Below are 18,748 nucleotides of genomic sequence, written 5' to 3' on the forward strand. Positions count from 1 at the left end.
GGCCAAATGTGAGGCCGTTTTTACACGGTCCGTTTTTGCATTTGCCCATTTGCCCATTTGTACCAATCAGTCAACACAGCTGTGTACGTATTGGTGTGTGAATACCACAAACTACTGAGACAGTAATAGCAACAACGTCTGCAAAAGCCACAACCACTGTGGCAATAGCATCTTCTCAAGCACCTACGTCTATCACAACCCCAACTCCCATTTTTACTTCAACAACTACATTGACTACTACAACTTCTGCACCGACTACAACAGCTTCAGCATCAACCTGAACTAACACAATGGCTGATACATGTATGTATGCGTCAGCGGTACTATTAAGTTGCATGGTGAAAGGCGAAATGCAGAAAAAACATTTTACCAGAGAGACGCAGGAAGGTAATATTGTTAACATCCTGACTCATGTTTTCAAACTATTTCCAAATCAGTCTGTCATCCCTCTTGTCATACAGTGACTCTGAATCTTTATGCATAGATCTAAGTATGAAACATTGACCCGAGATGATCCGGGGCAGAATAGGTCTTCAGCAAACCATGCTTGCCGTAAAAGGCGATTATGCTTATGGTAAGAGGCGACTAACGGGATCGGGTGTTCAGGCTCGCTGACTTGATTGATGTATGTCATCCTATCCAAATTGCGTAGGCCAGTGCTCATGATGTCAATCACTAGATTGCCTGGTCCAGACTCGATTATCAACAGACAGCCGTTATAAAGCTGGAATATTACTGAGTGCGGCGTTAAAGAACAATAAAAAAAACATTATACTGTCACTGGTCCACTGGTTTGCAAAGCATATATCTTCTTTCGCTTGGATTGTTCAGCATCAACCTCTGGTTTTCCCATTGAATAAAGTATATCTGATGTTGTATCCAAATATACAGAAGTACTTTTTTAAGCAAATTTTCCCCTGCTTTGAAGCAATAAGCCGCACGCTTTTTCAGAGTCAAGGAAAGTCATGTAACAGAGGACAAACTTAACCTCAGCTCGATCAAAAATCGGTTTCTATCAATTTTGAATTTGTTTTGATTCTTTTACAATGGCAGGTTAAAGCAAGTCGACAAAACAAATTCGTTGTAGCAGTATCTTTCCGGGGACGCTTAAAATCACATCTTGATACTGCTACAACTTATCTTCCATACCCATAAGAAATATCTGCCAAAAGCAACGAGTCATATTTAGATAATTTCTAAAATAACCTGACCGGCTCTGTGAGCAAAATGTGTCTTTCCGTATAATTTGAATAAAATGCACGCGCTCTTCACTACCTAACCAACTGAGGAATGTTAACGTCATGAGCTGGAGCTGATAGTATATTGTTCGATATGAAGGGGAAATTCACTTTTGGAAAATCGAAACTGTCATATAGCATGGTGCAGAGGTTGCCATTATTTTTAACGTCTATACATACATCCAGATAGGACACCGATTTCACAGTTGTTTCCTTGCCTTTCAAACCTGGTTACTAGATGACGTGAAGAAACTCATTTATCTTGGCATTGTTGAAAGACACCAGGACATCAATATAACTGGAACTATGTATCATCTACATATTATCTATTTAGACCTTTGCATAAAGATTCAAAGTGACAAAGCACTTTCAACAAGACCATGAAGAGCCTTTGTTATTTACATTTCGCAACTTTTGAGGTAACATGGAGCACGCTCTATCTACAGAGACATTAAAGAGCGTCATACGACTCTTGCCCAAAAGGTGTTTGATCAGGGTTACAACATTCAAGACCTTTGTGAAGTTTTCAAAAAGTTATATTGCAGACATACGGATTACATTTCCAAATTTGACGCATCAGTAACAAAAATGATGTCCGAAGCTATTCTCCTGTTATGACTTGTACCATATATTTTGAGGTTGAACTTCGTAGCAGCAGTGTAATTCGCATGCAAAGAAACAGAGATCAGCTATGAGAGTGGTACAAAAAGTACCCATGGTGGGTACCTACTACTTGTCTATATCATCTATTCCCTCATCTAACAAAGATATTGTCTATCAGGAATTCAACAACTCACACATATGACTATTTCTGTCGTAAGTGCGCCCCACACTCCTCTGCATCTTGTTATGTAACATTTATATCCATGTTATTGCTGATGATTCGACAAGTATTACAAAACAAGGCTGTTGTTGGCACCTATCTTGTATTTGCATTAAAAAAGTACTTCTGTATATTTGGATACATCATCAGATATCATTTATTAAATGGGAAAACCAGAGGTTGATGCTGAACAATCCAAGCAAAAGAAGATCTATGCTTTGTAAGCTTGAGGACCAGTGACAGTACAAAGACTGTTTGTGTGATTGTTTGTTCTTTAACGCCGAATTCAGCCATATTCCAGCTATATAACGGCGGTCTGTAAAATAATCGAGTCCGGACCAGACAATCCAGTGATTGATATAACGCGCATCGATCCACACAATTGGGATCGATGGCATGCATCAACCAAGTCAGCGAGACTGACCACGCGATCCCGTTAGTCGCCTTTTACGACAAGCATAGTCACCTTTTACGGCAAGCATGGGTTGCTGAAGACCAATATGCATTCTACCCCGGAACCTTCACAGGTCCTACGCAATCTGAACAGGATGACACGCATCAACGAAATCAGTGAGCCTGACCACCCCTGGTCAAAGAAGTGTATTGAAAAGCAGGGAAATTATGTTGAAAAAATAAAATTACAAACTTCCTACTTTGTTCAGTCAAGCTTATCAAAAGCACTTCAAGTTAATGATGCAGTTGTCTTTGCTAAACATTTATACTTTTTCATAACTGATAATTGAAAGTTTATTCCGTTTTAAACAGAATCAATTGTAAGTATTATATTTTGTCTTGATTAAACGTTTGAGCGTAAAGACGCAGCAATGCATTCAGTTTCATCTTAATTGCATGGAGACCATCTGCGAAAGCATTGACAAAAATCGATTTTTGTAATACTGCCTTGAATAATATATGCATGTTTTCTCCTGTTAACTAAAGTTCTGTCATACTTAGAGTAGGGCGACAAGAACAGGTTATCCTGAAAGATGTCTTGTTTTCCATGTGTGTCGGTTAACTACATTGTGGGCTTTACTGGACTGATAGTTTCTGACGCCATCCCAATCAACGCATCTGTGTCTCGTGTCCAATGTGCTGGGCTGTGTTCGGAGGACTTAAGATGTAACTCTTTCTTCTATAACAAACATGACAGGTACTGTTACCTCTCCTACACCCTTAAGGACCGGGTGTACCATCGAGGGGGAATGGAAGAAGCAGAAGGCATCGGCTACTATCTTACTGACCAAGGTAGGTGTAACTGTTTTTACTCTTTTGCTAACTGTAATGTTATTTCTGGTCAGGGGCATAAAAAGACAATAATTTTCGAGTGAGGAGGAATGACGGATTGTCTGTCCCAAGTGAAATAAAAGTTTTAAGTCACATTCAACATTTATTTCATGAGGGACAGATAATTTGTCATTCCTTTTCACGAGTAGTTTATTGTTTTTATTACCCATCGTCACGTTTTAAAATGAGAAGCTTAAAAGACGAGAAACAGTTTATTCTTATAACAGAGACGGGGTCGCATTCATTATATTCATACTTGGTGAAAACGCATCGAATCCGTGGAATTTTACCTGATCACACAGTCAGCACTCAACATTAAGATTCAGTGAATGCGAAATAGTTCGTTTGAGCGGCATTAATATTTCGACAATTTAAGTAGTGTAATTTTGATGAAAAAGATGATGTTTGATTGATGTTTATTAGTACCACAATGAATATAAAATGACTTGGCATTATTGTTTATACAAAATTCAAACACGTGTGGTTCAAACTGTTTGCCAGGCCGCCAGTCGCCTCAAAGTCACTAGCTCTCGTGACTACGGAACGATAACCAAAGCTTTAGTCCGTCTGCACATTCTTAACAACATCAAACTGTGTAGATTGATTCCACACAAGTAAGGTATATTTGATAGACTTTCAAGTGAGCTTGTACATTTTAAAACAACAGTAACTATTTCAAACTGGAACATTAGAATTTGACGTGGTGGCCTTGATCTTAAACTGATAGATCTAGGCCAGAGTGTTTCATTTTTTATGTTCATATTTGAACTAATGTCAGTCAAAATGACAACACATACACATATGACACACACCCACATCATAATTGACACCCGCTCAATGTCTCATCCCTCAAGTGACACGCAGTTTTCCGTCCACTCCTTTGTCTGTTTTCTACCGAAACATGCAAAAGACTGTGGTTTGGGACGTTTGTGGAAGAGGAGTGAACAATACCCACATATTGACAACTTTTTTACTGGTTGAGGCGTCATTTCACAGCTGGAAAATGTTGCGTTTGGTCATTTGACAACTCTTTGCTTTTCTGTCCACATTCTGTGTTGCAAAAGGTCCTTTCACAAGAACCTTACATCACGTCTAAGTTGAGAATGCTAAAAACATATTATTTTGAAGTTCAATCAAATTTATGCTTATTTTGTTATGAGAAGTATATTTTATGTATCATTGCTCCTACCCACATTTCTCGTTTCCAGCAGCACCTATCTGGCTTTTCAAAACAATTTTGTTTGCTCTACAAAAACAAGGATGGCGTTTTATTCCGAAATCTTAATTACGAATCTATTGCAGTTTTCCAAAAACAGATACTTTATTCAATCAGTTTATTCATATATAACTGTAAGGCCACAGGCCCATAGTACAGAATACATGACAATGTGGAAGCGGTTAGGAATGTTACAAGGATTCATTTCTTAATAACATGGCATGATATATAAAGAGAGAGAGATTTTGTATAGCCGTTTTGCTCACATGTGAAATTAAAGAGATAAACTTGTATTTATTTGGATGTACATAGTATTTCTGTTCAATATATTTTTTCCTTAAATTGTCATATTTACAACATACAAGTAGAAAATGAAATTCATCTTCGACAACATTTAAAGAACATTGTTTACATAATCTTAAACATTTGGGTATTTTGTTGTGCCTGCCAACTTCAACCATTAACCTGTGTGAGCTGCATCTAAATTGTGTTAATGATATTCTGCATTTTCTTATATTTACATCAGTTAAATATTTTTCTGCGCATATTTGCATTTTAAAATATCTATAATATTCACATTTGCTAGAAACATCTACAGTAGAACTCCATGTTTGAAAGTACATGTCAAAAAGCGTCTGCCTTATTCACTTTTAGTTGTGTTGACGAACGTCTTATGATATCATCTAAAGTGTTTTGTTCCACACAGCCCGTGGTTGCAGAGCAGACTCTGGATATGACTTTTCAAGAATATCTGACCAATGCTATAGGTATAACACTGAAAAGAAAGAATGGAATGCTGCCCAACAGGAATGTGCGTCTGTCGGTGCTAATTTGATTCCTATCCATGATGACAGATCACGTGACCTGATGAGATCGTTAATATCTGCAGGAGGTAAGTCTTAGTGTATCTATAAAAATACTTTGATCATTAAAACTGACAGTTTTATTGATGTGATAAGCCAGACCTAACTATTGGATAAATTTACGTTTAAGCTCTCAATTTAGTTTGTTTTGTTTTGTTTGTTGTTTAACGCCGCACTCAGCAATATTGCAGCTATATTAACTGTAGTTCTTTATAAGCACATATACAGCATATATCCATCATATGGAGGGGGACAAAAAAACCATTTCGGCATATCCGTCAGTTCGTTATAAGGGTATTCGTTATAAACGTAGTTTACTGTAGCAAAGGCTTGAACTGCCCTTGCATATATTTCCGATCATTTGGCACTGACAATAAAAGGGGTGATTAACTCAAATAGAGTATGTTTTCAGGTTCATTATTTCATTGGGTGAAACTTTAATCAGTTGGGAAACAAACAAACAACCTAACATGTGCGCCCAGACAATTTGACATAGGTTAAATACACAAATATTCACTGTTTACTTTGGCTTTCAGTGGTATGGATTGGATTGAATGACATTGCCTCGGAACAAGCCTGGGTCTGGGTAGATGGCTCGGCCTTGACATCAAACTACTGGAACCCAGGGGAACCATTATCTAGTCGTACAAGTAACTGTGTATGTTACAACCCACACCGCAGCCAGGGTTGGGATGACGTCAGGTGTAACAACAACTATCCGTTTGTTTGTAAATACACACTGCATTGAAAATGGCATGGACAAGCTAAAATTTTAAGTCTACACATGCCTCATTCAGAACATGTGAATATTTGTTGCTTAAAATAATCTAAGTGATCTAACCATTTAAAGTAGTGTGTAGACTTCGGTATTTATATTGATATAGATGGCATATATCTTTCACTGACATAGGTTGTTGAGGCTTAAGGAGCTACTTTAAATTCGGGTAGTTTGTGAAGCTTCATCGCAAAGGACAAACTGAAATTTTCAGGTCAGCAATTCATGAACCATTGAAATGTTAATGTACCTGTTTTGTTGACCTTCCCCATGATCATACATTAAAAATATTATGGTAATCTGAATGAGCCAATTGTTGAAACCTGTTGATGGATTACACACATGCTGACAAGATTAGTAAGTAAACACATAATCTTTGTACTAATAATTCTGTTTATTAAATGAGTAAATGAGCTTTTAGCAATATCACAACAACATCATAGCGACGCCAGAAGTAGGCTTCACACATTGTACCAATGAAAATGTAGCTAATTCACATGAGAAAGTGAAATATTTGTAAATATTTTCAAAAGTTGATGGAGTATTTCCAATGCATTTCTTTTGATTGTAACAGGTGCTGTACACCGACACCTTTCTAAATTTACAAGGTTTGAATTACTGAATTACTGAATTACTGCCTTAGAAAATTATGTCTAATTCCGGATATCAAGGATATGCTTTTGAATAGTTGTTATATGCTCATAGTACCGCTAGTGAATCGCGTTGATCATAGATGTTTCCACAATGTGAATTATTGGGTTCATGTTGTTTTTTTCACGTATGGTGACATCTATTCCATCAAGGCTCATATGACGTCATAAGGCCCGTCAATATTAATATTCTCTGCTATTTCTAGAAACTAAAAAAATATAACACGGCGTTCGGCGACGGCCGTGTATGCTGGATTGGGGCGGTCTAGTCTGCACACTCTGCCTGGAGTGTGTGTTCATGAACATGCGCCAATTAACTTGATACATTCTTGCCCATGAAATGCTTGGATTACGTGCCTGTCTCATTCAAAAATGCTGATCACATGATCTCCAACCCATCCCATCATGTTGTTGTGCTGCCCATCTGAATGGTATGTATATACTTAATCAGAACTTGGTGTTTTTCAATCATCCTTTCCAGTTAAACGAGGAAACATGTAGACCATTCCTCAATTTTGCTAACGTTGGCTAAAAAAGTTCAATACCACCTCCGTACCAACCCTGCTTTTCATTGTAACCAATATTACTGAAATCAATGTACTCTGAATTCCAGATTCTTACTTTCAGTGATTGTTGCTATGTGAGTGAGTTCAAATTTAACGTCGCATCAGCATTATTGCAGCCACATAGCGACGGGACGAAGTTAACATTCACAATCGTGTCATTTATGCAAAGTCATATTTACAGACAATTTATGAAACATATTTAAACATAACAATATCATGTATACAATTTTAAAACGAGGGCTATAGGCCACAAGTTACCAAATCTAAGCCACCTAAGCATGATACCCCAACGTGATTTTCGTCATCACACCGCAGCCAGGGTTGGGATGACGTCAGGTGTAACAACAACTATCCGTTTGTTTGTAAATACACACTGCAGTGAAAATGGCATGAACAAGCTAAAATTTTAAGTCTACACTTATCATTAGTTAACATTCACAATTGTGTCATTCATGCAAAGTCATATTTACAAACAAGTTACGAAACATATTTGAACAAAACACTATCATGTATACAATTTTAAAACGAGGGCTAGAAACTAGACCACCAGTTACCAAAGCTAGCTAACCTCGATGGTGATCATCGGGACTTACAGTACCCCGGCTTCCTGCATGATACCCAAGCAGGATTTATGTCATCACTTTAGCTACTGGTGGTTGTGCACAATACTAGCCAATATTAAAAAATACTCAGCAATGAGATGGCTTAAAAACACGATTGATGATTGTTACATCGATAATTACATGTCACACAAGGGGGCAATAATTTTACTGTATTCAACCTCCTGGACAGAGAATTCAATAATGTAAGATGATAATAGCATCACACTACATTTAAAAGCAAGCGTTTAATTATTCACAAACATGTTTAAAATGTATTATTCAGACCTATTTCTTTCAAGTAAGGGGGCACGGGTGGCCCATTCGTCTAAGACGTCGCGATTCGCTGTGCAGAGTTGCGTCCCTTGGGCACGCCAGAAACCTATGGTCGTGGGTTCGAATCCCGGTTCGCCCCGATTATGTTTCTAGGTTTGTCAGCACCATACCCGTGCTCGTGGGTTTCACCGAAGTGGTAAACGTCTGAGACCTGCATCACTTCGGGCTTTCCTCCCACATTAAGCTGACACGCCGCGGTATAACTGGAATACTGTTAAAAGCGGCGTTAAACCCCAACTCACTCACTCTTTCAAGTAAATGAAGATGAGATGCCCGAAGATGAGATACCGAATACCGTTGGTGCTTGGAACAAATCATGGTTACCATCGTTAATTAAAATCCTTCTTTGGACATTAATGATTAAAAATTACCTTCTCTGATACATTTGTCCGTTGTATATCATATATGGGATTACTTTTAAAAATGTGAAGTTTTTAATTTGACTCAGTATATTTGATAAAATCTGCACGTCAGGAGAAATTCCTTCTTGCGTGAAGCTATCATTGTTCCCATACGTGATCATACTGATCCTTCCAATTATCGACCAATTTCATTGACTAGGTGCGTTTGCAAAACCATGGAACGCATGGTCAATAATTGATTAACTTGGTACTTAGAATCCTAAAACTTAATCACAAATATTCAGTGTGGTTTTCGTAAAACTCGCAGTACCATTGACCATGTAGTTCGGTTGGAGTCATTCGTTAAGAATGCCATTATAAACAAACAACATACAGTGTCTCTTTTTTTCGATTTAGAAGAAGCATATGACACTTCATGGAAGCACGGTATTTTAAAAGATTGTACATGATTTTGAATTGCGAGGCCGTTTGCCTCAATTTATATGAAAGTTTTTAACTAACATGCAATTTCAAGTCCGCGTGGGTTCTACCCTGTCTGATCATTATAATTAGGATCAGGGTGTCCCACAAGGCAGCATTTTGTCTGTCACTTTGTTTAGCATCAAAATCAACAGTTTATCAAAGGTTTTAAACGATTCAATTGATGGATCGTTGTTTGTGGATGATTTTAATGTTTCTTGTCGGGGTAAGAACCTGCATACGTTTATGAGGCAAATGTAATTGTGATTAAATAAAATCCAGAAATGGTGTCTTGAAAATGGCTTTAAATTTTCCCAATCCAAAACTAACTATTCATTTTTGCAGAAAATACAAACCTCACAAAGACCCAGAACAAATATTAGATGAAAACCCTATCAAGGTTGTAAAAGAGGCGAAAACTTTAAGTATAATTTTCGATCATCATTTAACCTTTTTACCACATATAAAATACTTAAAGAATAAATCCTGAAGGCCCTAGATTTGTTAAAGGTTGTCTCTATTTCCAAGTGGGGAGGGGATCAGAAATCCCCCCTCCAACTATACAGAGATCTTATCCGTTCTAAACTTTATTATGGCTCCATCATCTATGGTATGGTTAGTAAGAGCAATTTAAAATTAATAGGCACCATTCATCACCAAGGCTTGAGGCTTTGTCCTGGAGCCTTCCGAACTTCACCTATTCACAGTTTGTATGTGGAGGTTGATAAGCCATCCCTTAGACACCGTCGGATTAATCTTCTGTCATTTGTGAGTGAGAGTTTGGTTATACGTTCATCGATATTCCAGCACTATCAAGATGGGGACACAAGAAACATGCTTCACACATTAACCCATATGATTCATGCGTTGTGAGCGAACGCTTTAACCACTAGGCTTTCTTACCACTTCATTTGCAAGCTGTGCATATAGTGATACACTTCTGGAATATTTGTATGAAGTTTTGACACTCAGTATATAAATTCACGTTGTGTTAATGTGCCTAATATATACTGAACCGCAAAAGAAACGTCACCATGGCTAGATATATGAGATACCGTATTTGTCCAAACACTGTAAACATACTTTGAGACATATTAAAAAGATGAAACTTGGCAAAACCGATCATCAAGGTTGAAATTAAAGTGTCAAATGTTCTTAAAGAGAAACACAACACTAACCTCTGAGAAAATGGCATCACAAGTCAGTATCTCGTGTGTCCGCTTTGTGCATTGATGACTGCCGTGCAATGTCGATACATGGAATAGATGAGGCGGTTGATGAAGGCCATGGGCACTTGAGCCCACACTCTCAGGAACGCCTGACGCAGTTCAGCTGCAGTTGTCGGCCTTGGTCGGACGTCAATCAGCCGTCTTTGAATCTCGTCCCACAGGTGCTCAGTGGGATTTAAATCGGGACTGAGGGCAGGACACTGCATGGTTCTGATGCCATTCTGCTGGAGGAGGTCTCTTGTTGCTCTCGCAATGTGGGCACGGGAGTTATCATGCTAAAACTCGTGGTTGCGGCGACGTGCCAAATGAGGTATGGTGTGTGGTCTCAAGACTTGATCAATGTACCGAGCTGTTGTGACACCATTGCGTCTCCCTGGACCGATGTTCTGAAAGACCACAGGGCCGACCCTCTGTGCAAGACCAATTCCACCCCACCCCAAGAATCTCTCACTCCCCACGTCGTCGCCAGATTTTCTCTCTCCCATCTGCTGCTAAGATACAGTAACGGCTCTCGTCCGAGAAGAGGACTCTTCTTCACTGCTGGCGGCGCCCATGCTGGTGTTGTGTTGGCCACTGAAGACCGTCCCGGCGATGACGTTGTGTCAGAATGGGTCTGTGATAAGCGGAGGTGTCTGCTCGTCAAACGTCGACGCAGGGTGTCTGCACTAATGTGTCGCTGGTGTGTCCCCATTGTCTGTCGAGCTCTTTCCGCAGCAGTAACAAAGCGATCTTGAAGATTCTGTCGCACAATATGACGATCTTGACGTGGTCGGTCATCTGTTGTGTTGGTGGTCTGGTATCGTTGCTGGAGCCTGTATATGGTCCTTACGTGGACTTGAAATGCATTGCATACTTGCCGGGCGGTTTTCCTGCTTGCAATCGTCCAAGGGCTGATTTCTTGTCAATCTTGGCATGTGGTAGCAATTCAATAACGAAGGAATGTTATCTGTTCTGGGTGGATTTTTATAGGGCAAGAAATGGCGGAACGCATGTGCATTTCAATTTGCTCGGAACTCACGTGCATCGGGTGACCATGGCCTTTGCCGTGATGCGTTTGGGCGATCGGTTTTATTGTCATCTGCTTTGTTTTTTTAACATCAAATTTCATTTTTTTTCGGACAAGGTAATGTTAAATTTTAGAAACTTTGACAAAAATTATGATAACTTTTCATGCAATGTTACTTGGGGTGACGTTTCTTTTGCGTTTCAGTATAAATGAAAAATGTTTGTTACATTTGTGAAATATTTGACAATTTATTTATTGCTATATGTATATGAAGTATTTGTGCCATATATGGTGTTTCAAATTATGTAATAATCTATTATATTTTATGTTATGTTTGAATGTAGAGGCAAGCGGTAAAATAAAGGTTCAATTTTTATTATATTTCTTGTCATATTTGTTTTCTGGGGCCGTTTTGGCCAAATGTGAGGCCGTTTTTACACGGTCCGCTTTCGCAAGCAATAAAACATTAAACAGCCTAAACTTTGCCAACAACAAAGTCATACATATACAAACAAACAAACAAACAAACAAACACAACTCATGAATAAAGCATCACCATGGTCTAAGGCTCTGCCTGAATTGTTCGTGGTATGATTGTTTGTTTTGTTTGTTTGCTTGTTGTTTAACGCCGCACTCAGCTTCCAGCTACATGACGGCGATCTGTAAATTAATCGAGTCTGGACAGGACAATCCAATGATTGACATCATCAGCATCGACCCACGCAATTGGGATACGATGACATGCATCAACCTCGTGGTTTGACACGGCTCGCCTTTCGTACTCCAGGCACTATATCGACCAGACCTTTGAGGCAGTTAGTAAGTGAATGAAACTTGGTACATATACATGGACGTGGAACAGATCCTGTAGGTCCTGTGTGACCTTCGTATTCCGTCAAGGTCAAGGTCATTCGTAAGATATGCCTTTTCCACTAAAATGACGTTTTCTGGGGATAAGTTTATGCATGTAGCTGATATATTATTTTAATAGTTATTATGACAGATGATGACAGGCCACTGTGACCGACTTTCAACAGCTTGTTTTCGTTGTTACACTGAATTGCCCCTTCATCGTATTTGGTAAATATATTGGAAAGCCCTCTTGGTATACTTACAACTGATATTGAAAGTCAATTCACTCTCAAGTCCATACACTTAAAAATATACTGAAATTATGTCCCACATCCTTGGCTCGTTTAATGGAATGCCTTGCTTTCATCATAAGTCTTGAGATGCTTCACGAGAGAATCATCAGACAAATATATGTGTGCAAAAGTGCACAATGCAATTTTATCATGAAGAACCTACACACCAATCAAACCACGCCGTCCCATTATAGTTATAGGTAAATATAGGTAAATATAAGCGATTGAGGGAAGAGCGAGGGTGATGGAATCAATTGTCTGATATGCTTCTTCGTGTGAGGGTGTCAATATCCTAAATTATTTGTTTCGTCCAGTCAACAAAACCAAAATCACACGAAAGGGCGGTACAGCATAAATATTGAGACAAGCTTCACAACGGGGCCTAATTGAAAACACAAGATGGTTGAGGAAAGCTTGTTGGATGTAATTTCCAGATCTGCACCGCCTGTCGCAGCATCATCGGTTGGTCGGTTGGTTTGGAAGTTGGCGTAAACAAAGTTTCATTTCATCCCACACATGTTAACCAAAAAAGGGCTGTCCCCCTATAATTGGTAACATTATTTGAATCACTGATCATATGAGACGGACATAAAATACCAACAGACCATGATTCATGTCTCTTGATAACTATTCTTAACAAGGCATAAGGATCGAGTGAGTATGGTTTTACGCCGCTTTTAGCAATATTTCAGCAATATCACGGCGGAGGACACCAGTAATGGGCTCCACAAATAATACCCACGTCGGGAATCGAACCCGGGTTTTCGGCGTGACGAGTGAACGCTTTAACCACTAGGCTACCCGACCGCCCCCAAGGCATAGGGAGACCAGCCGAGTGTATAAAACATTGAGAAATAGTGTCATCTATTCCAGAGGATAAGCTGCATTTTGGATTACGAATAATATCAAATATTTCATCTTGTGTATTAAGGGCTATGCAAAGAAATCATTTATCACAGTGGTCAGGACACTTATTTACAGTAAGAGCTAGTACAGTACGTGCTGTATCATATCAGGTTAGGTCCGTCGGTACGTGCAGTAAGCGCTGTATCACACCAGTCAGTACAGCAAGTGCTGTATCATAGCAGTAACGTTACATATCAACTCACTCACTTCATCATAGCAGGTCAGCACAGTCAGTTTAGTAAGAGGTGAGGTGAAATTGGGTTTAACGTCGCGTCTAAGATTATTGCACTTATATAGCGACGTGCATGCACGTGTGTGTGTGTGTGTGTTTGTGTGGCTGCTTGTACTAGACCAGACTGATGCCGATTAATAGTGCTAGCCCACTGAGATACCATGAATACCCCACTCAGACACAGTATACTGACTCCGAGCCGACCAGTCCTTGCTTTAACCCCTTAATGCCGAGCGCCAGACAGGGTAACAACAAGTACCATCTTTTAACGTCTTTTGGTATGACGCGGCCGGGGATCGAACCCCGGACCTTCCGCTCTCCGGGCGGACGCTCTACCACAAGACCACGGAGGCGGTCAGTTCAGTAAGAAGTATACAACAGCAAACAATAGCACATACTGTATCTTCTACTGAGAATTGGTTGTTTTTTTACCACATTACATAAGGTATGTTAACACACTGAACACAGGGTATAGCATCCATGATATATGAAAGATAAAAAATATTAAAAACATCAAGCTAGTTGTTATCATGGTTATGGGGTAGATCTGCTTATTAGTATAAGGGGTAGTTGTTACAGATTTTTCGCAGGTATGGAGGTCAGAATTTAAAAATTAATTAATTCAACTAATTTTCAACAATTTATATTATGGTATCTTAAATAATTAATATATAATGATAGTGACAGTAAATGAGCTTTTCGTAAACATTTTCATATTTCTTGTCCATATTCGTAGTTTGTAAACACTTTTGTAAAAATCTGGCCTTAAAATGGATTACAAATAGTTTCCCCGCAAAGTTGCAATTCATTTTCTGTGAATGGTTGTCAGAACAAACCAATCACCAATGATTCATTAAATGAATATAGGCTCAACTGATTTCAAACACATCAAAGGGGCGATCGGGTAGCCTAGTGGTTAAAGCGTTCGCCCGTCACGCAGAAGACCCGGGTTCGATTCCCGACATGGGTACAATGTGTGAAGCCCAATATTTCCGTGATATTGCTGGAATATTGCTAAAGGCGGCGTTAAACCATACTCACTCACTCACTAAACACATCAAAGGAGTGATCTACCGTTTCATATTGGGCAGGTTTCGTCTGGCGGGTGCTGATGCTGGTGTGAAATACGACATCCAGTAACCTTTCGATACAATATGGCAGATATTTTAAATTCGGATTGGGAAAAAAATCAGAGAGAATCTTTTATTCCACTTGAGAAACGAACTATTGGTTGGTTTGTTGTTTAATGCCGCACACGGCAATATTCCAGCTATATGACGGCGGTCTGTAAGTAATCGAGTCTGGACCAGACATTCAAGGGATTGATATCATGAGCATCGATCCACGCAATTGGGATGGATGACATGCATCAACCAAGTCAGCGAGCCTGACCACCTGATCCCGTTAGTCGCCTTTTACGACAAGCATGGTCACCTTTTATGGCAAGCATGGGTTGCTGAAGACCTATTCTACCCCGGAATCTTCACGGGTTGAGAAACGAACTAGGACGTACCCCATTTTCGTGTTATTCAAAACATATGCTCTCGTAATCACCTGGTAATGCATGTGTAATCTTGGTGTGACAACGTTTGGCGATAGATCTGTTTGGTCTGAGATTTGTTTCTTGATATTGCCAAGTTGCCTTGATCTATAGCCTTAAGGTTGTGGGAATAGTTACACCTAACATAAACAAGCTTAGATTGACGACACTGCCGATTAAAACAGTGGATAATATTATCAGCACATGGTGAAGGGAGGGACATTCAACACCGTCAAGGATAAATCTGCTTCGAAATGTTTTCAATGTGCTGTAGTTTTCCTTGCCAACCCCAACATTGTGCAAGCAGGCTTACCACTGACTTTCCCTCCCTTCACCATGTGCTAATATTATGATAGTATGACACTATTTTTATTTTTCTATACGAAGATAGTATGCTCGACACGCTATCATCGAGTTCTTGTGGGTAGGTAGAGGGTGGGACAAGATGAATAGGCCTGCAGACGAAGCATGTGGGTCACCAGTGACAATTATCTCTATGACATGCATCAACCAAGTCAGCAAGCCTGACCACCCGATTCCGTTAGTCGCCTCTTACGACAAGCACAGTCGCCTTTTACGACAAGCACAGTCGCCTTTTACGGCAAGCACAGTCGCCTTTTACGACAAGCACAGTCGCCTTTTACGGCAAGCACAGTCGCCTTTTACGACAAGCACAGTCGCCTTTTACGGCAAGCATGGGTTGCAGCACTTCAGACCCGTGAAGATCCGGGTTCCAATTGGTCTTGAACAACATCATGCTGGTTATAAGCGTGTCTGATGTATTCTGATCCATGTGAATACGAGTTGTTCAACTTCATGGATTTGATGCTTTATAGTCAAGACTTCCGAGTCAGACTAATCAAAAGAAATTACTTCACATGTCGCTTGTTTGTATATACCCGCCATTAAACGCACGCGGTTTTTCCGGAAAAAATTGTTGTCACTTAACTACGATCGGCTTTTGACGGACACAGCCATTGCATTTGGTCGAGTTTCCCATAGCGGCAGTGCACGTATTCTGCTAACGACCGCTGTCAATCCGATACTGTTTCTTTTTTTTTCGCATCAAATGCATTCGGTTTCAGTATGGGAACTTTACTAGGGCTGAGACGAGGCCAAATTTACTACCCGGGTACCCATCACCCTATTACCCGACCCTACCCGGATACCCGCTGTAGATATCTAGAGATAGGTACAAACTGTCCGATTTGGAAAAGTTTGACCGTAGGCCTGTCTAGATGTATTAAGATACACGTGTAAAGCGATCTGGTCATGCATACACTGAAGTTTACTGCATGATGTTTCATCCTAATTAAAATATATAAAAGTCAGAAGGAAGGGTGCATTGTCAGGAACAAATGGGAACATAATGAACTTGATGTGTAACCATAGAGATTTAGATCATTTTTGTCATGAAACAATATATTACGTGACTAACCGCGGGTTAGGGTACTCCTGTGGGTACCCGGGTCCTTCTTAGGACCCACGAGACCCGAGTACCCGAGTTACCCGTCCCAGCCCTACTTTTGTCCTTCGTTGTATAACGCCGCTCTCAGCAATATTACAGCTGTATGACGGCGGTCTGTAAATAATCGAGTCTGGACCAGACAATCCATTGATTGATATCATGAGCATCGTCCCACGCAATTGGGAAACGATGACATGAATCAACCAAGTCAGCGAGTCTAACCACCCGATCCCGTTAGTCACAACTCATCTTATCCTGGCTTACGAGTAAATTTCATTTGAAACCGAACGTGTATTAGGACATGCCTGGAGTTGTCTTCGTGCTGTTTCTGAACGCACGCAATATTCTCACTGAGAGGGGTACTAATTGGAATTTTGACATTCTTTCGACGCGCGGGACATGAATTGTTCCGTAACTAAAAGAAGCGTACGTAATATGAGAAAAAGTTCTTCAACATGAGCATAGATCAGTTTGTCGGTAGAATTCACGTCCATTACTCAACTAGGCTACATCCATCCACACATCCATGCAATGGCAAGTGATTTCTTCACATGAAAAAAACAACAACGCGGGAACATATGGTACAAGTCAAAATAGGGAACTGCATCGGACACCTTTTGTGTCAGAGCGTCAAATTTGGGAATGTCCTCACAGGTCTATCATAAAACATTTTGAAAGCTTTAATGGTAACTCAAACACTGTGAAATGTAAAACTCCAAAGGCTGGAATTGCTGGAATAATGATCGACATGTTTGGAAAGTTGAAGTCATTGGTTGGTCGGTTGTTGTTTAACGCCGCACTGAGCAATATTCCAGCTATGGACCAGACAATCCAGTGATTGACATCATGAGCATCGATCCACGCAATTGGGATACGATACGAGTCTGACCACCCGATCCCGATGGTCGCCTCTTACGACAAGCATAGGCGCTTTTAACGGCAAGCATGGGTTGCTGAAGACCTATTCTACCCCAGATCTTCACAGGTCAGATTGCTGGTGTATATTGTGGCGTATACTGGCATACTATGAAGTATGCTGGTGTACTCTGGGGTATGTTGTTTACTGTAGAATATACAAATGTATGCTGGTGTGTTATGGATATTCGTAGTGTATGCTGTGGAGTATGCTGGTGTGCTGTGGAGTATGCTGGTGTGCTGTGGAGTATGCTGGTGTGTTATGGAGTATGCTGGTGTGTTATGGAGTATGCTGGTGTGTTATGTAGTATGTTGTTTACTGTAGAGAATGCAGATGTATGTTGGTCTGCAATGGCATATGCAGGTGTACTGTGGAGTATACTGGTGTACTATAGGGTATGATTTTGTACTATGGAGTATTGTGGTGTGACATGGAATATACTGCTGTACTATAGGGTATGCTTTTGTATTATGGAGTATTGTGGTGTGATATGGAGTATACTGCTGTACTATAGGGTATGCTTTTGTACTATGGAGTATTGTGGTGTGATATGGAGTATACTGCTGTACTATAGGGTATGCTTTTGTACTATGGAGTATTGTGGTGTGATATGGAGTATACTGCTGTACTATAGGGTATGCTTTTGTACTATGGAGTATTGTGTTGTGATATGGAGTATACTGCTGTACTATAGGGTATGCTTTTGTACTATGGAGTATTGTGTTGTGATATGGAGTATACTGCTGTACTATAGGGTATGCTTTTGTACTATGGAGTATTGTGGTGTGATATGGAGTATACTGCTGTACTATAGGGTATGCTTTTGTACTATGGAGTATTGTGGTGTGATATGGAGTATACTGCTGTACTATAGGGTATGCTTTTGTACCATGGAGTATTGTGGTGTGATATGGAGTATACTGCTGTACTATAGGGTATGCTTTTGTACTATGGAGTATTGTGGTGTGATATGGAGTATACTGCTGTACTATAGGGTATGCTTTTGTACTATGGAGTATTGTGGTGTGATATGGAGTATACTGCTGTACTATAGGGTATGCTTTTGTACCATGGAGTATTGTGGTGTGATATGGAGTAGTCTGGTGTACTATAGGGTATGCTTTTGTACTATGGA

The 18,748-nt window shown here is 39.9% G+C and overlaps 1 protein-coding gene across 1 annotated transcript; it reads left to right on the forward strand.

Annotated features, from left to right (window-relative positions):
* Positions 1 to 3,047: 3,047 nt before the first annotated feature.
* Positions 3,048 to 6,172, forward strand: LOC139458599 (snaclec 5-like). The gene is made up of 3 exons (XM_071240026.1): positions 3,048 to 3,306; positions 5,268 to 5,453; positions 5,961 to 6,172. Exons 1-3 carry the CDS (start codon positions 3,048 to 3,050, stop codon positions 6,170 to 6,172), a joined length of 657 nt encoding a protein of 218 aa, XP_071096127.1.
* Positions 6,173 to 18,748: the final 12,576 nt, after the last annotated feature.

This window comes from Haliotis cracherodii, unplaced genomic scaffold (genome assembly GCF_022045235.1).
Source record: "Haliotis cracherodii isolate W230 unplaced genomic scaffold, xgHalCrac1.p SCAF_13, whole genome shotgun sequence".
NCBI lineage: Eukaryota > Metazoa > Mollusca > Gastropoda > Lepetellida > Haliotidae > Haliotis > Haliotis cracherodii.

Excerpts from the sequence above, each read along its gene's own strand:
- LOC139458599 (XM_071240026.1), top strand. The coding sequence starts at position 3,048 with ATGTCTTGTTTTCCATGTGTGTCGGTTAACTACATTGTGGGCTTTACT. Across the intron at positions 3,307-5,267 it reads CTACTATCTTACTGACCAAG|CCCGTGGTTGCAGAGCAGAC; the intron begins GTAGGTGTAACT and ends TGTTCCACACAG. Across the intron at positions 5,454-5,960 it reads ATCGTTAATATCTGCAGGAG|TGGTATGGATTGGATTGAAT; the intron begins GTAAGTCTTAGT and ends TTTGGCTTTCAG.